The sequence below is a fragment of the Alligator mississippiensis genome, chromosome 8 (genome assembly GCF_030867095.1).
Source record: "Alligator mississippiensis isolate rAllMis1 chromosome 8, rAllMis1, whole genome shotgun sequence".
Taxonomy (NCBI): Eukaryota; Metazoa; Chordata; order Crocodylia; family Alligatoridae; genus Alligator; species Alligator mississippiensis.
The window spans coordinates 66,216,145-66,243,171 of record NC_081831.1 but is presented as its reverse complement, the minus strand read 5'-3'; the positions used below and the strand labels follow the sequence as shown (position 1 = coordinate 66,243,171).

The window sequence follows — 27,027 nt, the reverse complement described above, 5'->3', positions numbered from 1 at the left end:
TGATAGAAGTACATCCAAGGCAGTGGATGTATTGGCTACAAGGGAACAGCTCGCACGTTAAAGACACTCCCCAGTCAGGTTTGTTTCAAGGCATCTAGCTTCTTACTATCTTCCCCCAAGTAGCTCATATTACAGAAAACTTGATTTCTTTTTTGAGCCCCAAACTCTGAAGATTAAAACCAACTCAAATTCATGAAGGTTTATTGAAAAGTAGATCAATGTAGCTTGCTAACAGTTTGGTTTCTCTTCAAAAGAACACAGTTGAAGGAGGACCATTTCCAGTTCCCACATATAAAAGTATAAAAGAAAGTGAGTTCTGAATGCCTTACAGACCCAGCAAGAGTTAGCTGGAGCCCTGAATTACTTTCTACCCCTATCTAGGTCACAGTGATAGTCCTTTCCGGGAAGAAAATACCAGGGTTAATTAACATGCCATTAATTGAGCAACTTAAGGTATTTCCTTCTCCTATAGGCTACATAAGCTGTCTCACTGCATAACTAGTCAAGAAGAACAGGACTGGAGGGTTTAGGGTAAAACATCCGGTCTTTCTGCATTTAAAGAAAGGGCAGAGTCATTCTTTTTTTCTTTCTAATTGTTTTTTCACCATTTGGACTCTGCATAATTTTCATGCATAGCTGAAATTACTTAAGCATTAAGGAAAAGGGAGGTCAAAAATCATGATATGAAACCTTCCTGTAATCAGTGATGAATGTGACTATTTCACTGACATGTTCTGCAAATATACCAAAGAGCAGTTTCTCTGTAACAAACTGGGTATGTTCTGTTTGGCCAAGTACAGAGAGTCAAAAAACCCTAAGGCTGAATTGATTCAATCTTGCAGGTTAGCCTAAATTGTGAAGATTGAACGTGTAAGCAAGTGAACAGACATTCATTTTTGATTCCAGAATGCAGTCATGTACCTGCAGTGGCTCACGCTAGAAGCCAGGGGGTGCAGAGCACACCTCCCTTCTGGGCTGCAGCAGATAGCTTGGGCCAACGCTAAGCCCACCCACCCTGGAAAAGAGGGTTTGGAGGAGAGGTGCAAAGCATCCTGGTATGCTGGGGGACTGTGAGTTAACTTGAATCTGGATGGGCTGTGACAGAAGTTGAATGAACTAATTTAACCTAAATCAGTTAAGTCTGACACTACATCTGTCCAGGTTTATCTTAAATCAGTTTCAGCCATTTTGAAAGCAGTTTATGTGCACTGAACTTATGTTTTGTTACAGATTTGAACTGGTTTCCATTATATTGGTTTATGTGCAATTTCTGTCCCCTTTCCCTCCTGTGCTGCACAATGTATGATGGCTCTTAAAAGAGATTCTGGTTAAGTTGCTTACTTTTATGTCGTGGATGCCATTCAGTTTTCCAACATGCTGTTCAATGGTTTGGACACAAGAGTTGCATGTCATCCCTTCCACAGAGATGACTATGGATTTTGCCTCCATTATTGGAAGGATTCTGCTAAAGTCTTCACATTCCTGTCAGACAAAGAAATATGTTAAGGTGCAAATTAAGAAGGAATACATGCAATGAAATTCTAGGTCAGAAACAAGGTTACTGTAGAAGATCCAATAGGTACTCTAATTGGGCACACACAAATTAAATACTACTAATAACTTGAAAGGGCAAGACACACAAAGCAGAAAGCTTAGGGACTCCTTTAACCACTTTCCCATGTATCCTCCTTGACCTTTTCAACCTCATTACATTTTCAGGGAGAGAAGTGTTCACAGGCATGTAACTTGCTTTGCATTGTAATCAAGATTAGTAGCATGCAAGATGTAAATCACTTGTTCTACCTCCAAGTCATTCAAAGCAACAAGTTCAAAAATACTGAGAGATGGACTTTGTGAAAATCAATCATCAGGATACAAGATAAATCATGAAATATGGCAGAAGCAAGAGCAGCAGCTATTTTCTGCAGGTTCCCCGTGTTTTATAAATTTATTATGTAACTACCGCAAACAACAGATTGAATTTAGTGCCAAGAACTGAGCTGGGAAGTGTAATGGGATTGTTTGCAAGTCCTTCAGAAAACTTTAAGCTAGAGGTATAACTAGGAATGCTGGCAACTTGGAAAGAGGAGGTGCTAAGCTAGACTGTGGACACTGGAGAGTCTTACTTCGCTGCACGCATGCCACTGCCATTGCTACCCCTGTCACAGCTCCAGCTCCCCTTATAAGAACTGTTGCTGCTGTGGTGTGGGCTCCCGCGGGGCCATTCCACTGCCCCCTTTAAATTGGCACCTAGGTCTGATGCCCGGCTTGCCCACCCCTAGTTATGCTACTGCTCGAAGTAGGTTGTAACATTCTTTTCTGCTTGCATACAAGCTAAAAAAAACTGCACAGAACCAAATACATAAAAATAAAGTAATTAAAGCTGTTTTCTTCTAAGCTGATATTAAATAGGGGGGAGCAGCAAAAGGCAAAAGTTTGGGGTTTTTATGTCCAGCACTTGGCATAATTTAATCAGTCACAGAAACAAGAACGTTCTTCCAAAAGCAAAGTTTCTAAATGAGTATAAAACAAAAATGCCCTTAGATACTGACAAAAAGAAAGCAAGAAGTTACAGAAGGAAAACAATACTGTAGGTTGCCTAATGTTTGGCAGCAGTGAATGCAGCAGAATGCGTAGATTATTTCAGTGGAGCTACGGACAAGTTTAAAGTTGAGTGCATGCTTAACTGCCTTGCTGGACTGAGGACTTGGAGGGAAAGTTAAATTACAGTATAATGTTTCATAAAACTGGTTCTCTGCCTCATCAGTGGCTCTGCCTACTGCAATTTATTCAGAATTAACATACTGTTTCTTTCCATAATACAAACATGCTGAGTATATTTGGTTTTGCTTTGTGATCTGCTAGAATACCACAAAGAATTTGAAACCTCCATTTTAATATAAGGATTATGTTTTATCTTGAGCACAGGAGGAGCTTTGTCACAGACACAAAGACGAAATTAAAATGTGGTGAATTCTGAGCAATATATTACTCTGTGTTACTATTTTAATATATTTTTGATTTAATGTGCAGAACAACATACAACTATACAACTGGAAACGTACAACTGAACTTTTCTTCAAACAGTAACCAACTGCTGGGAGAATGGAGTAAATAGGATCAAAATTAAATTAAAAAGTATGAATAGCCTCATTTATCCAGTACCTTGGATACAAATTATTAAATATGTATCACAGTTCCCTTGTTTTACTACGTAAACTGGTGGCTTTCAGCTCTGGAAACATGGCACAAAGCTTATCCTGTTCTTTAAAGTGCATTAATGAGAGAGGATTGTATTTTACAAAACTCTGAGGCTTTAACAACTCTTTCCCTCTTCACTGGTAGAGCAGTGAGATTCTTCCAGGGTCAGTCCTGGGAAAGAGGAACTTGTTTATGACGTGTTTGAGTCCTGATAAGACTCAGAAAAAAATTGTAAAATATACTCTATCACAGCGATAATCTGCACTTAGTCAAATGTGTTCTAAACAAGTACGCAGTAGCGGAAGTTGTTTAAGGAAAGAGGAGAAAGCTGTACGTATAGGGATGCAATGCAGTCCCAGTTCAGGAGGTAGGTTGGGGGTGTTCTTCTGAATAGAAATAGACTTGAACATGAGCACACATGCTGTTAGGGTCTGTGTTTCTGGAATGATCTTGAGGCAGATGATGGCCTAATAAGTGAGAAAGCATTACTAGTACAGGTTTCACAGAGGTTTTTAAAATTTCTCTGCCCAATCTTCTCCCTCCTCTTTAAATGATTCCAAGAATTCATTTGCATGGAGTTCATCTGCACCTGCTGCTTATTTTTCACCCCAAAACAGAATCCTATTTGTTACATGACAAATCATTTCAGTATAGATTATTTCTGCAAAAAACACAGGACAACCACTTCAGAAAAGGGATAAGCAGCAGGTGCACTTGATTTTGGTTCAGATGCCTTCAGTATTTACAAAACAGTACAGCAGAGTTGTTTCACCCTTTTCCCTGAGCCGTGACAAACGTGGCACATGCGTGCACTGACATTTTCAATAATGTAAACATTACTTCTGTAAACCTGACACCTTGACTTTTAACAAAAATATTGCAACTAATCTATAAGTCCTCTTATCTTTCTGCTCTTTAACCTCTCCAGCATTTTTCCCCACATACAGTCTGTTTCACTCCCATCTAAGTTTAGATACCACTTAACCCAGAACTGCCCCCCAACTTGCTGTATATCACCCTCCTCAGAATTTCCTTCAAAAAGATCTTTAAAACCCTTCCAAGAATGGCAACCCCCTTCTCCCCATCCTGCATGCACACGCTCACATCCACGCTTCAGCCAAGTACAGACAGTCAACAAGCCCGAGGCAGAATCCATTCAGTCTACTCAGTGTCCTCTAAGCTGTGAGTCTAAGACAAAAGCAGAAGAATTTCCCTCTGCTCCCCGAGGCTGTCCCAGGTGATCACCGAGACTCGCTTTGGAAGGGGAAGAACTCCCTGCAGCTCCCTGGGGCTACCCCGAGCTGGGGTGGGGGGAAGCCCCCCAGGGCAGGGGCTACCCAGTACCCCCATGCTGGGCTGCAGGGGCAGGCACCTGACCTGGATGACTCCTTTCTCCCTTCTGTGGAAGCGGGTGAAGCAGTCAGCAGCTGGGAAGGGGGAGAAGGGAAATTCCCTTCAGCTCCCCAAGGTTGTCCCAGCTAGGGGACCCCAGGCCTGGGGTGGAGGAAGTCCCCCAAGGTGGAGGCTCTCCGGTGCCTGCACACCCCCCCCCCAGGCCTTGGGAACTCCTCCTCCTCCCTTGTGTGGCAATGGCAAAGGCAAGCAGGTATGCAAGGGAGGTGGGGAATCCACCCAGCAGGGAGACGGCTGCAGAGGGGTGAAAACCCTCCACCACAGGGGCTCTTTCCCCACCTCCCCTGGCATGCTGTGTAGACCCAGGCTCTGTTCCCCTGCCCCTGTCCCTAGGGGCTGACAGACGCAGGCTAGGGGGCAGAAGGGCAGGGCAGTCCCTGCTCTGCTGGAGCAGACAGCGCAGCCCAGGGCTGCAAAGCATCCTGGGATGCTGGAGGACTATGAGTTAACTTCAGCTGGGATGCAGTCTGGGACAGAAGTTCCATAAACCAGTTTGACCTAAATCAGTTAAGTGTGATACTACATCCATCCAGGTTGATCTTAAGCTGATTTGGGCGATTTTGAAAATGCATTATGTGCACTGAACTTCTGTTCTCTTATAGGTTTACCTGTTATTTGCTTGACATGGGCTGTATCGTGTCCTCAGTAGCTATACAAAAATACTGTGCAAAAAGTTACATTGTACTAAGCACTCTATATGGAAGGGAGATCAGTCTTTCACCTTTTTAAAAGATGAAACAAATCATCTGTCATCACACCTTCAAAATAAAAAATGATGGTGAAATGGCCATACACCAACCTTAACATTTTCTACTTGTTTCAAGGAATTATTTTATGCAAAGCCAGTTAAAATGGAAATTTCTACTACCTAACTTCATCTTTAACATGATAGAACACTTCTGGGGGAAAAAAAGAAGAGTTAATCTGAATCATGAATACAGAACCCCACTTACTGATGTAAATGATGAGTTTAAAGTACAATTCAATTAACAGGCATTGTTATCTCACTACATATAGGAAAGAAGCTTTAAAACTGAAATATTTAGTTATAGATGATTATCTAAATTTTTTAGTCTTACATCTTCATAATACTTGGATATCCATGTTCAAGTCACCGCATTTGAGTAAACTGGTGCTAAGAAGACTACTATTACTGAAGTTAAAGGGTCTTATTCTGAAATGTCCTAATACATCCACTGAAGTACTGAGCCCCCTCAATCCCAAGTAATTTCCACGGCAAATTAATATATAGCAGCTTTGGGAAATCATAGAGAAATCTTTTAAAAATCTCTTCTAGTCACAGAAGGCCAGCAATGGCACTGAAATTAATAAGATTGTTTCTATTAATTTCACTGGTTCTTGGATCAGGGCTAGTGTAAATACCAACAGTTTTCACACTTACTTATTTTCAGATACACTGGCCTTAAAAAAAAAAAAAAAACAAAAAAAAACAAACCCCAACCCTACATATTTACATTATTTTTAAAAATTCATGAAGTTGGAATTCAGCCAACTTTTATTTAAGTATGAACAAATCAGAATGGCAAATCAGATCAGAGTTCATCCATAATTTATAAAGCATTCAGAATTATGCCAAAGAACATCATGGGGTTTTTTATCTGCTAGAGCAATGTTTCTCAATCCATGGGTTACAAGCGAAAAATGGGTCCCAAGAATATATGAAAGGGTCATAAACAAAACTTGCTTCTAGCTAAAATACTGGTGGCTGCTTCTAGCAGTTGCAAGATTATTGCTTAAATTATAACCTAAAATGAAGGATAAAGAGCAAATCTCGCTACAAACCTAAACAAATAGTAAAATATAGAATGTTTGTGTGTCAATCTTTTCAAAACTTTTACTAGTTACTTACTCTCTTCATGCTACTGATTTCTAGCAAAGAGCTTATCACTGAACATTGGATTTGACATGATCTTGAACATCTTTCAACTCAGTAGAGCCTAAATTCCTGAGCTTTGAGTACTCAACATTAAAATTCTCTGGTCTGGGGCAGATTTGGCAAAAGGAGCAGAGAGCAATCTGAGACAACAGTTGATGTAGGTCCACTTGGCTCATCAGATATGGCACCTGTATCATTAAGAACAAGTATAGTATAGTATCATTTTAGAATTTTTCTAATGTGGGAAAAGTAGCAGGACATTCAGTTTTATTGTCACTAACATACTTAGGTCAAAAACTGACCTGAATTTAACTTGTACAACAAGCATAAGGCAGGTTTGAAAACTTGAGATGTTACAGATTTGCTGTTCTACAACATCCTCAGACAGTTCTTCTAAATTTTACATCAGCTGCCCTCAACCCAGGACCTCTGCGGCCCAGTAGACAGGACCTGGCACAGCAGGGCAGAGGCGAGTGGGGAGGCTCAGTGCTGCCACTGGGAGTCCTGCACCACCATGGCAAGATCCCCCCCTGCCTGCCCAGCAGCAGTGGGGTCAGGGGTGGTGGCGCAGAGTTGTGCCCCCCTGCTACAGCTGGGCAAGCAAGGGCCACCTTGCATATGGCAGCGCAGGGCTCCTGGTAATAGCACTGAGGCTCCCTGCCCCATTCTGCCCTGCTGCGCCAGGTCCCACCTGCTGGGCCACAGAAGCCACATGGTGGGGAGGGCAGCAAGGCAGGGAGCCCAGAGCCTGCAGTGAGCAGCCCGCATCTGTCCATCGATCCCCTCCCCCTGCCATAGGCTTCACGTCAGCTGTGGGCAAGGGGGAGCTGGGCTCTGCATTGCACTCTGGCACAGCAGCCACTGCCTCCCACATGTGGCAGCTAGGACTTGGGTGCTGCTGGGACAGCAGGGGGCTGTGGACCTGGGCTCTTGGTCCCATAGCCCCGGCAGCTGGGGGCCCCCTCTGGCAGGGCTGGGGAGTGAGGGGCACCAGCAGGACTGGGGGGCTGTGGGTTGGTAGTGAGGGGCAGTGGCATGGGCAGGGTACACTGCACATCAGGGCTGCTCAGCACCACAAAAACATTGTTGGGGGGGTGGAAACTGGGACAGATGCAGCTGGACCCACATCCTCATGAGCAAAAGGGGGCAGGGGGAGCTCTGATTTTCCATGATAAAAAACCCAAAATCAAACACCAAAATGTATCAGTATTTAAAATATATTTTATTGTAGCGATTGAGGCACTGGTGGGCTTCTAATTTGCTTTAAAATTGTAAATATCTCAATTAAACTTGGTACTCAACCGATACCTATATATAGTGGCATTTCATTTTAGTAGCAGAAAAACACGGATGGGTGGTGATGTGGGGCGGCTTAATCAGAGAATTCGCAATTTTTCAAGAGAGAAAACCAGGATCCCTGGTCATGAGACTGTGGAGTCTGCGAACATGATACAGCTACACATATGTACGTAAATAATGAGATGGTCTTTATTAATGGAACAGCCAACTTGAAATAACAAGAATCAACATAAAATAGCTGCAGGAACTACACCTATTCTCAACTCTTCCTGCTAGTTTTTGTGGTGGTAAAATCCTATTCTCCTGTTTTTGATAAAGTTATCTGCACCCTGTTAGTGTATTGTGGAAGGTGCATGTTGACCCAAGGGAAGCACTACACTTAAGTGCATGTGCTATGCCCTCAGATGAATAAATGTTTTGGATTTTCAAAACTGCCCACAGAGCTGAGCACCAAGTTTTGAATAAGTGCACCACTCCCATCTGACCCACAGCGAGACATGGACATCCATTTCTCTTATGCATCTTGAAAAAAAATATGCTCTTCTCCCTGTCTCATCTCCTCCAGATTAGAGTCTCTTAGCTGTAAAGATATTTCAGAGAAAAGTAGAATTTTAAATTTAGAGATCTCTATGTACAATGACACAATCAAAACTTTCCAGACTAGTCAAAGTCTTGAGAACACACCATCAATGGGGAAGCAGCAGAGACAGGAAAAAAAATGTTGCGTCTAGTTTCAGATGTACATTACTATACATTTAAGAGATTGCCTGGGAAATGTACTGTAGTCCGGGTTGCTAGATATAGTGCAACTAAAAGAGTGCTGAATAAGCATCTTTGACATTACTACCTCCTTGGCTATTTTTGTGATGTGTTGGCATACTGACTCATTTGTAAGAATCCAGCGTATTAGGAATGTTAGGAAAGCAAACAGTATATCAAGATATAAGAATAAGCAAATTCTTGCCAAAATGGATGAAGGAATTACAATCCACAGGTATCAAATTCTGATTAGCCACACCCTTATTGCTGAGTCACTTCAATCCAAATGATTGTTTTAGCAGCTTTCCATTGCTAAATAGCAGAGGGGTGGGAGCAGGAACTCCAGCATGCAATATTTGAGCAACTGTGAAGCCCCAAAAAAAAAAAAAGTTAAGTTTATTCACAGTGCTTGCACCATAGATGTCGTCCAGCCAAGCCAAATCCCACGTCTCCTCAACTCATTCTTCCTTAAAAGTCTATTTATAAAAAGATTCCAAAAACACAGAAGTGGTGCTAAGAAGGGAGTCGCTTTATACAAACAGCACTGTGGACTGGTGCAGTAATTCAGTGTCTGGTTCATATAAGGGAAATAACTCACAAATATTGACTTGCTGCCTCCAATTTTGAACTTGCAAGATTGTATGTGTACAGGTACGGGCAAATAACAGTACCACTGTCATGCCTTGCAAGGTAAAAAAAAAAAATTCTATAATATAAATCTATATTTTTTATACTACCAGTGATTCAGCTGGCATCCCATTGCCAATTCCGACAGAGGCAAAGACTAAACATCCTCTCCAGCCCAAAAGACCCATTTCTTCAGGTCAGACTGAATTTGTAATGGCAGGGCAAGGGAGGGAAGTTCAGTCAGCATATGCCTGTGCTTTTCCTGTTCTCTGGGTAAGCAGCATTCAAGCAGCCAGACTGTCCCTAATTCCAACAGCAAGGAACTGAAAGATACCTTTGTATTTGCTCCCTCCAAAAATCTGTTACGAAACCAAAAACAACACAAAATATACTGTCCAATGTATTTTAGAAAACGTTATAGGGGCCAGCAGTGTTTATAAAACAAATGAAGAGGCAGCTGTGTTAGTCTGAAGTCAGGCAGAAGGCAGGGTAGCTTTGCACCTCACAGACTAACTGAACTGAACTGGAGATGAGTAGCGTAAGTGTAAACTCATGAAGGCTTATGCCAGTTCTCAACCTTTTTAGGCTCATGGCACTCCTTCAAAACTTTTCAAAATTCAGCAGCACTTTGTTTAAAAACAAACATATTATGAACATTTATCATTATGATCCTATCACTAATTCATTATATTAAATGATTATATATTATAACTACATTATATTCACCCCACTGCCACCGCTGCTGCAGCCAGGTGGAATTGCACCAAGTGTCTCCTGAGGAGTCGGATCAGGACATGGCTGTGGCAGGAGTGCCTGCTTTTCTGGTCTGACCCTGCACAGTGTCTCCTGGAAACAGAAGTGCAAAGGGCAGGTGGAACTGTCCCACACCCTCTGTTTCTAGGAGGAATGTCGGAGCTGAACTGGGAAGTGGCTGCAAGACAAAGCCATGTCTGCCTGCATTACGTTACATGGGAAAGCACTCCATTTCTGCTGCAGCTCTTCCCGGTTTGGCTCCAACGAGTCTCCAGGGCAGTTTCATCCCTTGGTGGTGACAGCTTGGAGACAAATACGGCTGCCATCAGGTAGAACAGCCCCAGTGTGCCTCAGTTTTCAGCAGGCATCTTGGAGCTGAACTGGAAAGAGCTCAAGTTTGCAATTAGGTTCAAGATCAGAATGTCTCAATCTGATATGTGAAAGAGTAGATTTCAGTAGAAACAAAGGGCTGCCACCAGGAGCAGAATGCAGTTCACTTAATTCACGAGGTCTATTTTTGCTAGGAACTGCTACTTTGATTTGATTTCTTTTTTGTGTTAATGTAAATGTAATGCCTAAAAGCCTAAATCAAGATTGGGATCCTTCTGTGCCAGGCACCAAACAAACAGAACAGGAAACAATCCCACCCCTGAAGAATTTACTTCCAAATACACAAAAGAAAGAATGAGTTGGAGGAGAAAGCAATTAAGTGACTTGTTCAAGGTCACAATCTGGGTTTAGAATTCAAGTTATTTGCATGACTTCAGTGCAACTGGATAGCAATGCCTTCAAATTCTTTCAGGGTGCTCTCTACACACAAAGGAAAAATTTCACCCTTAGATCAGAAAATATTATTAGCTCTCTGCATATTGCTATGAGGTCTTTTTAGCAAATATTTATGACAAAATATTAATCACCCCTCACTCCTGCAGACAGAGGTTCGATTAATTGTAAATTGTTACCATTCACTTGATACTTTTTAAATGATATAATACACCCAAATCTTAAGAGAATGGACAATGAGGCATTTTTAAATAACTGACTCTTCAAGTTACATGTTTACTGATAAATAGCAAGATTATAGCCCATCACAGCAGCTGTTTTTCTGTGTCCTTGAAGAAAAGTCATCATACAGTGATCCATTCCAAATTCCTGGGGGACACTGCATATTACCACCTGTATTCAACAAAGGGATGCAGTGTTTGCTGAATTGGAAGGCAGCAGCAAACCTGGAGTACCATACTGCACTCACAAGACAATGTGCCTACCTTTGCCTGTAAGGGCAAGCCTTCAATCCTTCATATGTCCTCACAGGCACGGAGTCTGGGGCTACTCCAGGGCTTAAACACCCATCAAAAAAAAAATTAATAAGTGCTCAGCACCCATGGAGTCACCACGCTTTAAGATATTAAAAAAATGCTTTACTGGAAGAGGCAGAGCATGACTTCAACCTGGCTCTGCAGCATCTGTAAAAATTGGGAGCTTCAGTGGGACTTTTTGGTGCTTTTAGCGAAAGCTGATTGAATCAGGTTTTAGATAAAAGCACCAAAAAAAGCTCCACTAAAGCACCTGATCTTTACAGAAGCTGAAGAGCCAGGTAGAAGTAATTCACTGCCTCTTCTGGGCTTGTACTCGGCTTGGCACAGGAACATGCCAAGTTAAAAGCAAAGTGTCTTTTTTTTTTTTTTTTTTTATGTCTGCAAACAACGACGGGCAAAAAACAAAGTTGGCACCTGTGTACATCTTCATTATTTACAAGACTTCAGGCCCCTGTCTGAGATAGAAAGACAAGGCACCATACCATTAATGACAGAAAACAGTACTTCACACTTGTAAATTTAGTCTGTAAAGTAGTGCACAAGGGTACCTAGTAGTTTTTGGAGTACTAATGTGTTTTTTAGCTACATTTTAAAGAAAGCTGATTTTAAGAGGGCTTCTGAAAAATCAGGCTGGTTCAAACTAATGCTATTTGGACACTCAAAGATGGAAGAACCCCAAAATGATTAATCGGTTTTGAAAAGATAGGCTTATGTTTATTCACAAGCATTAAGCCTCCCAGCAATATCCTCATTTTACAAGTGGGGAATGTACAGCGCAACAAGATTAAGTGAGGCACCTGTAACCATGCAACAATCTGTGGGATATCAGCAGCTAGAACTTGACAGCTCCTAGGCCTCAGTCCAGTGCTGTAAACTTTAGAAAACGGTGCCAATGGAAGTTATCAAAGCTTGTTTAAGTTTCTTTGATAATGAAGGGTATTCAATTTAATAACAGTGAAAGATATCTTGGTTCCTGGTAGAAAAGACTCCTAACTGGATAAAACAGTTTAGAAGCAACTCCTAACCTCCATTTCAAAGAATACCAGCACTAGGGCAGGGGTGCTCAACTTCTGGTCCACTGAACAAATACAGCCCACAAAATCATCACATCTGGCCTGTGGGGCTCCCCACTGGTGGGGAAGTTTGGCACTGGGGGAGCCACTGGGGGGGGAGGCAGAGGCAGTGGCAAGCCCAGACAGACAAAACAGTCCTGTTAAGCCACCCCCACACCCCTCAGGGAGCACCAGTTGACCAGCAGCTAATTGTAAGCAAGTAACTCAATAGGCCCTCTGCTGTTTTCCTCCTGGGATTTGGGTACTAGTTCCCCTTGCTCCTCCCTCCCCCCTCCTGTCTGCCCTGCCACCTTCTGGTTCCTGCTGGCAGTGGTGGATTAAGATTTACTGGGGCCCTGGGCAAACAATAAATTGGAGGCCCACCACCAGGCGAGGGCAGGATCCTTCTGTGCCTGCCAAGGGGCTGTGGTTAGGCCTGTCCAGCCTCCCTGGCATGTCCACGGCAAGCTGGGGGTGCAAAAGCCACTAAAGTGAAGGTGGCACTGGCTCTGGCCTGGCCTGGCCCCTCCTCCTGGTGGGTGTTACACAACTGGGGCTATGGTCTCCTAGCGCTGTGGGGCGAGCCAGGCCTGGGGGGGGGGGGGGGGGGAAGAGGAAGCACTGGCTCCGCCTTGTCCCCAGCTGCCCAGCAGGGCGTGGCTGTCTCATCCCATGCTAGCAGCGCTGGTGCTGGCGGCTGCCTACAGACCACGGAGAGCAGGAGCAGGGCCACCCATGGGGCCTCATGGCAAAAGATGGCCCAGGGAAGCCACTGCCACCCACAGGGAGCCCAGCACCTTTCCTTAGCCCCTGGCTCTGGCCCAGCCAGAAGGGAAGAGTTGTGCACGGTCCAGCCAGGATGATTGCCTGGGCTGTGCTGCCCCTGGTGCCCCAGGAGGCCCCTGACTGGTGAAGGCCCCTGCCCCTGGCACCATGCGTTAATGCCCCAGCAGGCAGGAGCAGATTATGTGGCTTCCCTTCCCCCACTTCTTTGCCAGACTGCACCTGCCCCAAACAAACAATAACCAGGAAACTAACCAGCTGTCACTGGGATTATCAGTTAAATGATTTATCATTTAACCTTTCACATCCCTACTTCCCCCATGGGACTGTTAGGGCCTGGCAATGCCCCCTTCTCCCCATACAGGGCCAGGTTGGGGCTGGGCTGCCCCCAACCTCCCCTTTGCATAGCCAAATGCTGTCCCCCTGCACCCACCCCAGGCACCAGATTAAGACCCCATCTGCATCTGGCCTGTGGATGGAGAAGGCATTGCCCATCTGGCCTGCCAGGGAAAAGTAAGCACCACTGATTTAGGGAAAGTATGACAATTCTCATAGGCTGAGTATTCAAACCAATCTGAGGAGGATCTTGATGTGACATCAAACTTATGTAAGAAACAGGAAAGAAAAGCCTCATCTCTGAAGGCAATTCTTTTTATCAGCCCTCTTATCTTACCTGGCAGACAAACCAGGACAAGTAATTTGCTTTCTCATTCGTGAAGACATCCTTCAGCTTATACTGTACCCTGCTAAGCTGCAATTCCTTTATCAGTGAAGACAAGCTTCCTGACTATGGAGTCTGTTTCTCAGCACAGTTCAGATTATGGGAGACAGATGAGGCTGCCAGTTCTGAGAGTGATTTTGATTATTCTGATAGCAAGGGCAGGGGTCAGCAACCATGCGTGGCTGATCCCCACCCCCCAGGCACTGCAGCACCCCACTTCATAGTACCCAAGCTGTCAGCTGCTGCACCTGCCAAGTGCCACCACCCCTAATGACAGTGGAAAGAGGTAAACTCAGGGGCACAAGGAGCAAGACAGCAGCAGGGAGGGCTGCAGAGGGGATCAGTAACACTTCATATGGTAGAGAAGAGGGAAGTACCAGACTGAGCTGCACGCTGCTGATCCCACATGTTGCCAAGCACAGACTGAATCAAAGTACCTTGCAGGCCAGATCCAGCCCACAAGCTGTAGGTTGGTGATCCCTGACATAGGGTCATGCTAAAACACACAGCAACGTGAGCAGCTGCTAAGGGTCCTGCATAGCTTCAGCCACTAACAGCTTAGTCTATTTCTTGTAGAGGGACCAGAGAGGGAGAAAACTCAGTAACAGTTTCTTCATAGCATCTTGGGATGTCCTGAAATTGAAACAGTGTTTGTGGTACCTATCCCCTTATTAGAACAGGAAGGATATGGAAAGAATAGTGTGCAACACCATCCTCTTCTCTGTGACAAAGTTAAGACAACAATCTGAACTCAACACACACTTAGGGCCTAGTCATAATATTCTATAGACTATACCAGTTCTACATGCTGCTCAATAAAAACATCTACATGAAGCTAAAAAGCTTCTTTGTCACAACTTCTTTATCCAGTCAGCATTAAACAACCAGAAGCTTTTAACTACATAGCATGTAGAATTCCAATTACTCGTTACTAGCTAGCACAAACAAGGTAAAATTATTAACAATTTAATCCTAATAATCCTCTGAGGAAGATGATTCTTACTGTGTTTTTACCCTAACCGGTAAAAAGAAGAAGTGAAATGACTTATCCGAACAATACAGAGAGCCGTATTCACGGCAAGATTTGGACTTACCAGTTTATGCAACTGTGCCACTTGCACCTTCCCTAAATGCATACTGCGAGACAATCTACCAACTTCACTAAAAAGTACGCTAAAAAGAACATCCTGAAATGTTTAACTCATCTGAATAGGTACTGTTACAACAAGCAACAAGTCTCATCTACCTGGTCTTCATTGCTTCTCTGACATTTTATGTGGTTTTATTTTGGGGGTTTTATTTTGCATTAATGTAGTGTACATTCAAACACAGCAGCACTCACCTACAGTATTGCTAATCCCAAATTAGTGAAAACAATCAAAATAAACATTAACTTCGTGACAAAAGGGACCACTGCTCTCTTAAATAGTTCTATAAAAAATACTCTTTGTACACAGACTATACTGGTAGCAGGTGATGAATCTCTAACCAACTCTGTTGTAGGAAGGACCTATTTCCTTTGAACAGTGGCACAAAAAGCAGAATATGTAAACCCATAGCTTCTTGCCATCTTAAATTCCACGCCGCTGGTATCTGGTGATGGAATAAATCTGGACAGTAACTTCCCTTCTGAAGTGCCGGCTACAGCATTATTTCTTGAATTAAAATAATAATGGCCAGAGCTATAGCGCAGTCTTATATTCAGAACTAGTGCACTGATACAGATTTTTTGGGCTGATACCAATGGCTGATTATCGGTCGATACTGATCATATTGCCCATATGCAGCCTGGCACCATGGAGAGCAGCATCCTGCTGGTAAGCCTGTTGTGGGGAAGGGGTGTGGGGGGTGCAGATCAAGGTCCCCACTGTGAAGGAGACAGTGGGACTGGGGCAGGGGCTGCTCAGCTGGGGTGGGACAGCTCACCCGGGGGGTGTGGGGCAGCTTCTGCCACTGCACACACCCCTGGGGTAGGCATAGGGGTCGTGTGCCCCCCACACATGGGCGACTGATGCCTCTCAAGTCGGGGGGGGGGGGGGGGGGGGCACAACACCAGCTCACTGACCGGGGTGGGGGAGTCCCCTAGTGGCCAACTGCTGAGCCCAAAACCACCAGCAGCAAAACTGGATGTGCACTTCCACCAGCACTTCTGGTTTCGCAGCTGGTGTTTCCATGTGCATGTGCACCCCCTGCATGTTGCCAATGCCTCTGGATCTGCACGTGGGGCAAGGATGGGCTGCCATTATGGGCTGGGGCCAGCACTAGGATCTTCCTGGCAGGGAGGGTGGGCTAGGGCTGTGCTCAGGGCAGGCGGCAGCAGCAAAGCTGCCTCCCCCCCCCTGCCCCCCGAGATGAGCCACTTGCAGCTCCTTCCCACACTCCACCATGGCTAGGCAGTTCCTGGTGATGACAAAAGAAGGAACTGACTGAAATTTAATCTACAAATTAATACATGCATGTGTATTTATACACTAAAGCTGAGGAGATTGACTATTACCAATAGGTACAACATATAATGAATAACTTGTAATTTAAGATGATCAAGGACTTGCATTTTATTTATATATGCATTTATTAAGGTACAAATCACATTTTGTTTCAGAAAGGAATAAGGGTTGGGCTTGAAGTCAAGATATTGCTATATCTATAATTTGTAGATCTTTCCTACTCAACAAAAGAACAGGACTTGGGTAGAGCTTCCCTACCCAACAAAAGAGTTTAGGACAACTCAGTTCAAGGCAGGCCACTGCCTCAATGAATTTAACGCAAACTTGTAGGAGGATACAAGAAACCAAAAGATTTTCAACGCATTGCTGAAATACTGGAACAAAGTCACCATCTCGTATACAAGCTTAGCCTTGAATGAGCCGTGTAAAAACTCTATACCATTTTATTATACTCCCTCTATTATACTATTTACCATTTAATACCCTTAGAAAGTCCCTTTGAGCCAGTTTTATCCTCTTCCATTATTCTTCTACCCGTCCTTACAGAACAGAGAACAATGTTATTTCCTTGTTTGTATATCAACACTATCAATGATACTTGAAATACTGTACTCCTGCCCAGAGAACAGCTCTCACTGTCAGAACAGCCGATATACAATAAATATCTAGATATTCCCTACTAGACTGAAATATTTAAGGAAAAAAAGATCTGTAGGTAAAGTTTTAGGCTTAATAATTTGGTCTGCTGGAGTCTCCATGATAGATTAAAAAATGCTTTGTTTTCTCCAGGAAACTAAAAAGGTACCTGCAGAAAGTAGATGAGGAAACCTGAAGAAAATAAACCTATACTTCTCAAAAGCAATTCTCCCTGTGAAAAAGGAAATTAAGCTGTAATAAGCCCTGAGCCATAGGGAAATCCAGCTTCACAAGTCATTAAATCACTTTCTGGTGTGCAAATGCATTTTGAAAGTAAGATAGATATCTTAATGGCATCAACTGATGCTTGAAGGGACTAAAAGTGTAACTTCTCACCACCATGGGGTCATTTAAAAAACAATATTAGTTTTGTAAAATGAAGGCTACATCACAGCTCAGATCTCATATTCAATAGTGTGCCCCACCTAAACTCAGGTCCCTTAATAGCTTTTCTAGTCTCAGGACCAAAAAGGATACATTTTTTAACGTGCTGTAGAGACATTAATTGCTTCCTCACTTTAAAATGAAAAAGCCAAGTTTGTCCAAGCTATGTGGGAAGCACACCAGTTTCTGTAGCCAATAGCACAACATCATGCCTAGTGACCGACTCACCAGCCTGAAAGACCAGGATCCCAATTACAGTAGGGCATGCAAGGCCAGAGCAAGCCTTGATGCCATGTCTCTGGAGCCACTGTCTTATTCTGTATGCCTGTCAAGAAGGTAAATATTTTCAGTTTACAGCTAATGAAGCTAATAAAAGGCTGTCAGACTCATCTGGTCACATGTGCTTGGAAACAGACTCCATAAGATTTAACTCTTAGATCCTTATCCTAACTGCTAAACTAGATCATTACCTGTTCCAAATCTGAATGTCTAGCTTAGCAATTCCTGCTACATATTTATTATTTATATTCTAGCAAAACCAAAGATGCATTAGGAATAATATCACAGAGAAAAAATGGGCAGTGTTGAATAGAAAAATATGCATACAAGCCATCTTACCAGGCTGGTGAAAAGTACATGTCTTGCTAGGACCAGGGTGCTGATCATGTTTTAATCTATTATTTTCAATAGCAAAAAGCTAAAGAAGCAAGGTGACTTAAGGAAAAAAATTATACCAAACTCTTGCCAGTAAGAGTAATTTCATGGAACTTTGTCATCTTCAGTAACAAATGATTACATGCATTTCTCTTGTATACGGAAGCATAACTAGGCTTAACCCTTGGGGGGGGGGGGGAAACCACTGTACCCTGAGCACATTTAAGATGGATTTGAGACCCTCAAATGAGTCTATTTTGTATTGCTTAAAACTTTACCAAGACTTGCCCACACCAGATGGATGTAGGAAGTATCTTTCAGGAGTTTAGTTCTTTTTTTTTTTTTTTTTGAGATGGGTGCTAGAAAGGATGGATGGAAAATATTTTACTTTAGTCCAAACAAGACTTTAATAAGACCAGAAGAAAATTCATAGCAAATCCCTCCATCCTCTCAGCAAATACCACACACAATGGCAGCTGGAGATTTTTGGAGAATATGACTGTCGTATCTGTACTATTAAGCATATCCGTAACATTAAAAATAGATGGCATTTCAAACACTAAGTATATAAAGAACCCCTTATTTTTTAGATTAGCTTTAGAATACTAACAAGAACAATGTGCCGTGTCTTATGTAGGCATCAATAAAAAAAAAAAAACACAAGAGCAGCAAGAATAGTAAGTTACAAGTTACATTAGCTTTCCTTTGATCTGTTCAACACTTGCAGAAAAGTGCGCTCTCTCTCTTCTATATGCAACTAATTATCATTCCCTGATCACATCCAGACCATAGGGTCTCAACTAGTCTTACTAATATTAATAGCACCTTTGCACAAATATAAAAGTTATTTCTTATCCAACTTCATTAAACAAATTTGTCCAAAACAATTGTCATACACACTTTCATCAATACTACCCTGATAAAAATCCAAACAACAGACAGTTTCCATTAAATATATCCAAGTTCTGTCAACCACGTGAGTTATTTTGCATCATATCAGAAACAGTGCAAATACACACACACACACACTTTAATGCAAAATATACATTCCCCCCCACCCTGATTAGAATATATCCTTACAAAATTAAACTGGGCGTCAGTCTTCTGGAACTTCCCAAATTTTCAGAGGAGGTAGCATCTGCCAATTAATAAAGAAAAAAAAATGATGCAATTGGGTTTAAATGCAGAGGTCTATTCTCCAGTGACTGCATGAAAGATCTATGTGAGCTATGACCATTCTGGCTAATGAGAATTGTATGCAATTTCCCAGAGCACAGATAGAGGACAAGTATTACAGTCTAAGGAGGGATGTCTTAGGGTATTACAGCTCTAGAAAATGTAATAAATAGCCCATTTACTATCCTGTACATAGTAAGAGTATGCAAATGCTTGCCTGACCTTTATGCAAAGTATCTGTGCCTTTGCCATGTGCCACTACTAGCTGACCTATGAGATTAAAATCCTTTGTAATGGTTATTAAACGTACTACAATTAGACAGTATTGATGAATTGCATACCATTCACTAATTGAATGGTACAATCACTATTCACATTTTATTTTGTTACTTCCTGTTTTTCACCCAGTTTGATACTGAACCTTTTTGTTGGTTAAGTTCCACATCAGCCGAGTGATATAACATATGCTTGGAAATATTAGAAAATATATTTCCATTTGATTTCTATTTTCAACTTCATAGAAATATTTCAGTTGCTCTTGGGTTTGGTAATTTTTATTTTGCAATAACAAACCTGGCCCAAATTCAACCTGGTGGTCTCTAATACCTCTATATAGTAATAATAATAATTAAAAAAAAATCAATAAATACATGTGTATAGATGTGTATATGGAGTCTAATGGATATTTATTCACTGATTTTTTTTGTTAACAAGTTACCTAAATATCCTAAATTGGGGGTATAAATGAAAGTAAAAGATGTGGTATGTGGCTTTTATAATATGGTGCTAATACTAAAAAAAAAAAATGCAGAGCTTGGATTGCAAGACTCTTTTGCAAATTAAGCCACTCTGCTGGAGAGACTCGAGAAAAAACATGTGATTAGTCCATTTTGGTGCCATAGCTGTCAAGTATTAAATAGTTTCAATTTCCTTTGACTTCAGTTCATTGGAAAAATATCCCTCTTAGAGATGCCACTCAGACAAGAAGAAAGAAGATGGTCCATGTGACTGAGGTTAATCCTTTTGTATTTTGTATAACAGACTGATTATCTGGCAGATATTTCCTACCACTCAGTATGTCAGTACTCTTTCTATACTAGAGGGCTGATATTAGAATTTGATTAAGTGAATTTGGGGAGGGGGGAGGTCTCATCCTGGCTTTCACTACTATCATTAGATTGATGTAGGACAAAGGCACCTGTTATATTGAGATGGGCATCATCACCTGTTGCAGTTCAGAAATGAGGATCACTGGCAAACAAAGAAGGACAGGAGTTGAAGCATTCACACACATACATTGTGCCTTCATCTGGCTAGAGATATGGGCCCATTAAGTTTAAGAAAAGCTATCTGCTTGAACTGGGCAGAAGTCAGACTATCCAATTATCCCCCCTCCACAGATAACAAAAGGGATACAAGTAGAAGATCATATTCTGTTTCTCTTTTGCCATCATGTCTGGCTCTAAAGGTCATAAAATTATGTCCCTGCTCAGGAAACTTGTAAGAAATGTTTATTGTGGAAACGCTGAGATCTTAACTGTGCACACAACATAGCCATGCTACAGCTGAGTACTAGGATGTTCCAGTGGGAACCTTGCTGTTCCAATGAAGTGACTGTCCTCATTCAGAGGACGAGTCATTGAACAAAATGACTTAGTGTCATGTTGCATTCAAATCCTTTCTTTGACAAGATTTTTTTTTGTGTTTAGTTAATAATAAGGGGTCGATAGCAAATGCAAGCTCTTCATCTGTTGATCTATGAATAAATCAATGTATAGTATTATATTTCAAGAAGGAACTGATCCTTGTGTCTGTCAGCAAATCTTATATCAGAACAGTTCTCTGGGTTTCTGCTTGAAGCAAAATGCACAAGTGCAAAGTAAAAATAAAGAACCCAGCCTATGTCTAGGGATGCCACCTCTGTTTGAATCTATTCTGGGAGGCTTCATTACTTGACATAATGACATAAGTTACTTGACATCAGGAAAGCAAGTGCACACAACTATTACGTTTTAAAAACCCGCTGGACTACTGTATAAATCGGATCCAATATTTAATGTTTATTTTAACGAATACCCTATCATTTATCTTCTGGGTGACTCTCAGCAATCTCCTGGAGATTTATATCCAATTTCTGGAGATGCCAGGGAAATCCTGGAGGACTGGCAACCCTACTTATGTCTGATTTCTCCCCCTTTAAAACGAGGATAGTATTAGCAATCTCCTACATAACAAGCTTTGAAATCAAGAGAGATATACAAGATTTAAGCTGTCTTCTGGGCAGCATCGCCTGGCTCGGCACCAACTACCACTTATCAGAGGCGTCCTGGGGAAGCGGAGTTTATACTGGGACTATTCCTGTTAAGCAAGTTTCCCCGTAATCGCTCGGCGCATCTGTCCGTGCGAGAAGCGCCCAGTCACTGTGGCATCCAGCTACCAGACGCGAGCGCTAAAGGGACGTTCAGGTCTGGGGCCCCTGCCAAGCCGACGGCATTTCCAGGCATCTCAACATCACCCATGTTTTCCCCTGAAGTTGCTCTTCCCCCAGGGCGAAGGACGCTCCCTGGCACCAGCTGCTGCAAGAGGAACTAACAGAGCCCAGCTCATCCTGCTGCCACCATGTCCCAGCGCAGGCCCACTGCTAATATTACCACCCCCGTCCACGCTCAGCGCAACCAGCACCCAGCATCCCCGCCACCCCGCTCGGCCTCCCGCTTCCTCATGCTTCCCCCTGGCTCTGGCAGACCCCCCCCCGGCTGCAGGGGCTGAGCGCGGGGCCCACACAACCGAGCCCTGCGTGCCCCCCGCCCCAGGGCGCACCCGCACTCACCACCCGCTGCTGCTACCGCTGCCACCGCCGCGCGCCGGGGGCTGCCGCCGGCGCCTCCTCATAACCCGGCCCGGGACGGCCCAGGCCCCGCCCTCGTTGCTACGCCGCCGGGCCACAGCCACGTGACCCCCGTCGGGACCCGCCCGCCCCGCGTCACGTGACTCGGACCCACGTGACGGGCAGGTGTTCACATGATCCTCGCGTTTTTCAGCCCGCACAGAATCGCGGGCCTCGGGGGCGGGGCGGGGCGGGGCGCTTGTGGCCCCCGAAGTATTTCCCTGCCGGCCAGAGGAAGCGGAGCTGGGCACAGACGGGAGGGTGGGAGGTGGCAGGATCTTTTCTTTGCGCCGGGACCCGAGGGACGAAGAAGATGCGAGCGCGGCCGGAGCAGGCAAACACCTGGTGGTGCACGGCGCGTGCATCAGCAATCTGGTCAGGTGCCTGATGAAGCCCTTGTCGCTGACGAGCCTGGTTCGGGAGCAGCCCGGCGTGTTACAGTGTGTCGGATCCAGGTGCCATTTTAACTTTACAGCCTGCTGCTCCGGCTCAAAGCTGCGCCCAGTGAGTGCCGGATCTTCCCTCCAGCCTGGAGGAGGTTCTGCTCACTCCTCCCAGAAGGACTCCATATAATTTGGCACAACCCTGGCTTCTAGAGCAGTCTCAGACCTTTGCTGTACAAAATGTTTTGGGGGATACAGGTTACAGCATCACTTAAATGTACTTGCTTGTAAATTCAGCCACATCATTTTGACAGCAGGAGGGGAATGAATACCCAGTAGAGGTCTTTGTCACCCACCTGTACATAGCTGCAAAATAAAAAGCCTGCTGCAGTCAGCTTGTGCAATCCCGTCTGCAGCTAGATTACACAAGGACGTGCCTTTGTGCAGCAGGATGTCACATGTGGTTCAATGTACTTGGACAAAAACTAAATTAGATTATCCAGTCATCACGAGCTTTTAAAGGCATAGGTGATACAAAATAGCAACCGTTTATTCTAGAGGCTGGTGTAGAGTAAGATTCAGCACATCAAAAGGCATTACTATGGAGCCTAGAGGCCCTACAGTCTTAAGTACTGAAAGACAGCAAGCCAAAGTCCTGTCTCTTGTAGAGTTAGTTACTACCACTGTTCTGCAGGATGCTTTTGCATTTTTACAACTCTGGAGACAGAGGAAGTGGTCTGTTTTCAAATAATGCTCCATAACACAGCACATCTTTTGTCAAAGAGAACTGCTTGACTTATTTGTTATGCTAGTTACTAAAGAGACATTTACTAACTGCAGAATTAACATCAGTATATTTTACTGGATAAACACTGAAAGTCATCATCAGGAGGAGGCACAGAAAGTGGGACTAGCAGATTAGGATTCTATAACCAAGCCCCTCTAAGCAGAAGACTGAAATAGGGTACCTATATTCCTAGCTCCAATAACTAAGTGACCAATGTCCCTTGAAGCCTTCAAGACTGCTGTGCAAGTAAAATGGCATAAAAAAGCACTTCCTAATCTTTTCAATTATGCAAGCCTACTTTTAGTGCAAGTCCAACTCTTCGAAGAGAACTGCTGTTGGAGTAACAACCCCAGCTTAGAAACTACTGATAGGAAATAGAGAAACCACCCCACTTCATGAACGAGAGAAAAGTACAACTAGTATGCACTGCATTTTACATGGTAAAGTCCAATGCTCCAATTTCAATTACGGAGTGGGCCCAATACTAAGGCAGATCTCCCTGCATTGGGTCCATAAATGTCTATTTTTAACAGGATCCAAGAAAAACATGTTTTAGAACACTTATTTATGCATGTTTTCTTTATGGACCTCATTGAAATAAACCCTTAAAAAAAACTATTTTTTTTTAACCAAAATGCTTAACATTTCTTACTATAAAATATGGGACAGGAACAAACTAGATGAAACAGGAGTTTAATGCATTTATTATACCAGTAATGCCATGAGGTACATGGCAATCAGTAAACGGATGCAATTACACATATGACATAAGCATGTTTTAATGGAAAATCCACACCAGTTCAGGGTTTTAATCACTGTAAATCAAAAGCTAGTCTTCTCTCCATTCCTTTGGAGTGACTCTGCCAACTGGTGACAAATTCCACTCTATTCCAATTTGTGTTGCCGCCTGGAAGAGGATAAAGTTACAAGAAGAAATTAATGTACCCTTAAGTCAGGAAAAACCCATATTTTTAAGTTAGCTGCATAAAGCAGTTGACACAAATTCTGTTTTTCTTAAAGTTAGATTTCAAATAGCTGTTTGAAGACAACTTGGAGAGTACACTGAAGTCATTTTATTTTCTAGTAGTACATTTTTAGACATCAAACCTAACAATTTTATTCACTCTTTATTATAGCAATAGCATTAATATATCTATACTAGAAGAGTAATTTGTATTTCAAGCATGTAGTAATTCTCTTAAGATCCACCTCATACTTGTAATATTATACAGTGCAAGAACCAGATGTATAGTCCTCTAACTTAAAACCACATGCTGCTTTCCCAAACCATATATTTAAGTTCAGCATATGCAACAGCATTAGAATAATACATCTCTCTTATAATATAGCTACCCATTACTTTAATCAAAATAAGGGAATTTGAGAATTTAACATCTTTTCTTTTTACATGAAAGTACATAAAAATAAACCACTTATTAGCTCATGTTTAATTACATTGCCCTCCTAACCAAGATTTCTAAGTGGCAATAAAATAGGTGTTCAATAGACAGTTACTCTGAATGTCAAGTCTAAGCCTGAATTTAAAAATCTCTTCCATTTCTACTATTATTTCATAAGTCATTTTCTTTTAGGAAGCTCTGAAACCCTGATTTTGCATTGTGTACCACACAGACAAATGCTTAAAGTAACTATCAGTTTGCAAGATCAGGGCTACATTTGCATCAGACCCCCATCAGTGGTACCAGTTACACAATACTTACGTATGTCCACACAGCGAGGCAAAATACAGTTCCACCAATTAGCACCATGTTTCCATATTTATCATGAAAGTCAGGTTCATGTTTCTGATGAACCTGTCTTGCTGAAATCCTCCAAATGTCCCGAGCTAAAAGAAATAAATGTAAGGTTCAAAGGGAGATCTACAAATGGATTAAAATACTCAGCTCTCCAGGAAGCTCCACCCATTCAGAGATGGATATACTAAACACAAGGATGCTTTCTATTCAAATAAATCAGTTTAATTCATTTTGTTGGTGAATAGTTTTAAAAATCTCAATAAGAAGTACAATTCAAGAATCCTCCACGCAAATGAACATTTGCTATCTCCTTTTACACTCTCCAATGCTGCACTATTTCTTCAGTTACTAAAACACATAACTGTGAATGATCACTGATCAGTCATGAACTCCAAGGAAGTCTACCTTTAATTTAAACTTTACTAGAAGTAACTAGAGTACTAGTACTGTGGGGCAGATAATGCTGAATTAGATACAAGAAGAGGGGCTGGGGACTGCAGGATTTGTTGTTTTCTTTTGTAGATACAGATGTAAACGTGAGGTCCAAACAAATGGCTTTGGAAGAGACCATATCAGCAGTTGTGCTGGGTAAAAAGCTCTTGGGGCAATAACAATAGGAAGTCCTGCTTTTAGTGAAAGGACTAATTTGGCAGGGGGGAAGGGGGTTCACTCTCCCCTTATGTGCCCACTCAGTGCCACTGTGACAAGTTTTATTTCAATTTAATGTTAATTCTATGCTGTTTCAGTAAAAAAACAAAACAAAACATTCTCTATCTGTGGCTCCAGTGAGATATCCTGGAGCACGAATTAGCTTCAAGGTACACACACTGAACAAGAGAGGTTGAGCTAGCAAGAAAAGGGGAAGGAGAATGGAAACAAAAATACCAAACACGCATGCAGGCTTTTCAGTGCCAACCTCAATGCTAACCTGCTTTCAAGGGAAGTAGAAAGTAGGCAAGAATAAGCAGCTATGGATTATTGAACTGTTACCAGCACTATATATTCTTCCAGGAACATTTCAGCAGTTTGGATTTATTATTATTATTATTATTTTACAGTAAAACCACCATAATAAACATTCCAAGAACACCTGTAACTTCAACCTAAACACCGTATGAAGTTAAACATTGGTATAAGATTCAGTTTGAATAAGTATGAAAAAAAACCTGCCACTGCATGCACCCTAATGACGCAGTCAATCTCTTCCTGGGCCGGACCCGATGACTTTAGGAGGTCCCTTCCAGCCCTAATGTCTACGGAACCTGTGAAATCCGAGGGCTTTCAGACGTTAACATTTATTTCTAACGGTCATCCTGCCACATCCAGCAGAAGACAAGCCAGTCATGCTGAAAGAGGCAGACAAGGTTTCTTTGGGAAGATGCGATCTCTTTTATTAGGCCAACTAAATCGTTGTGAAAACTGTTCGTTGCAAGCTTTGGGGCACAAACACCCTTCCTTCAAGCACGGGGAGAGTCTGCTGGGGTTTTGCCTTCTCAGTCTGTGCCCCAAAGCTTGCAACGAACAGTTTCCCCAACGATGCAGGCGGTGTAATAGAAGACATCTCATCTTCCCCATGAACCATGTCTGTGTCCCTACACCACCGACCCCCGCGGGAGCCCTCCTGCAGCCCTGCTCGCATCTGGGCGACCCCAGGCAGCCTCTCTCCATATTAAACAGTTTTTAATCGTTTTTGCTTTTCAAAGCAACAGACGAGGCGGCGCCCAGAGGGGCAGCAACCTGCATACCGAGACCCGATGCCAGGCCCGGCTTGGGGCTGCGAGACCGGGCAGGACGAGCGCTGCAACCATGTACCCCCGGGTCTGCCCTCAGCACGAGCCCTGCGTCCTCCAGGCCTCACAGCCCCTCTCCCCGCGGCAGGAGTGTCCCCCTCCCGGCCCCGCTCACCCGTGCGGCCCAGCGCGGCGCCGGCCCAGGGCAACATCGCGGCGAAAAAACCGGTCCCGCAGCAGCGCCCTTGGCTAACGGTGAAAAACAAAATGGCGACCAACCGGAAGTCGCCGCCCGCCACGCA

General features: G+C 43.1%; 2 protein-coding genes across 4 annotated transcripts in view; both read right to left on the bottom strand.

Annotated features, from left to right (window-relative positions):
* ATP7A (ATPase copper transporting alpha) overlaps nt 1-22,116 on the bottom strand; it is a 61,224-nt gene extending 39,108 nt beyond the window's left edge. Inside the window, exons 1-4 of one of the 3 annotated variants that reach the window (XM_014607210.3) lie at nt 22,012-22,116; nt 19,086-19,143; nt 17,580-17,676; nt 1,342-1,482 (exon numbers count right to left, since the gene is read on the bottom strand). In XM_014607210.3, the coding sequence (XP_014462696.1) occupies nt 1,342-1,449 (108 nt within the window). In that variant the 5' untranslated portion in view covers nt 1,450-1,482; nt 17,580-17,676; nt 19,086-19,143; nt 22,012-22,116. The remainder of the gene's footprint in view (nt 1-1,341; nt 1,483-17,579; nt 17,677-19,085; nt 19,144-22,011) is intronic. The other 2 variants (XM_006262566.4, XM_019487834.2) reach the window with 2 other exon arrangements.
* Nucleotides 22,117-23,915: 1,799 nt separating this feature from the next.
* LOC102572384 (cytochrome c oxidase subunit 7B, mitochondrial) lies at nt 23,916-27,010 on the bottom strand. Its single transcript, XM_006262567.4, has 3 exons — nt 26,901-27,010; nt 24,960-25,084; nt 23,916-24,145 (listed from the first exon to the last, which is right to left on the bottom strand). The coding sequence occupies exons 1-3, from the start codon at nt 26,935-26,937 to the stop codon at nt 24,068-24,070; spliced, it is 240 nt and encodes a 79-aa protein (XP_006262629.1). The 5' UTR covers nt 26,938-27,010; the 3' UTR covers nt 23,916-24,067.
* Nucleotides 27,011-27,027: the final 17 nt, after the last annotated feature.

Excerpts from the sequence above, each read along its gene's own strand:
- LOC102572384 (XM_006262567.4), bottom strand. The coding sequence starts at position 26,937 with ATGTTGCCCTGGGCCGGCGCCGCGCTGGGCCGCACGG. Across the intron at positions 25,085-26,900 it reads CGCCGCGCTGGGCCGCACGG|CTCGGGACATTTGGAGGATT; the intron begins GTGAGCGGGGCC and ends TATTTCTTTTAG. Across the intron at positions 24,146-24,959 it reads GCCTCGCTGTGTGGACATAC|GCGGCAACACAAATTGGAAT; the intron begins GTAAGTATTGTG and ends ATCCTCTTCCAG.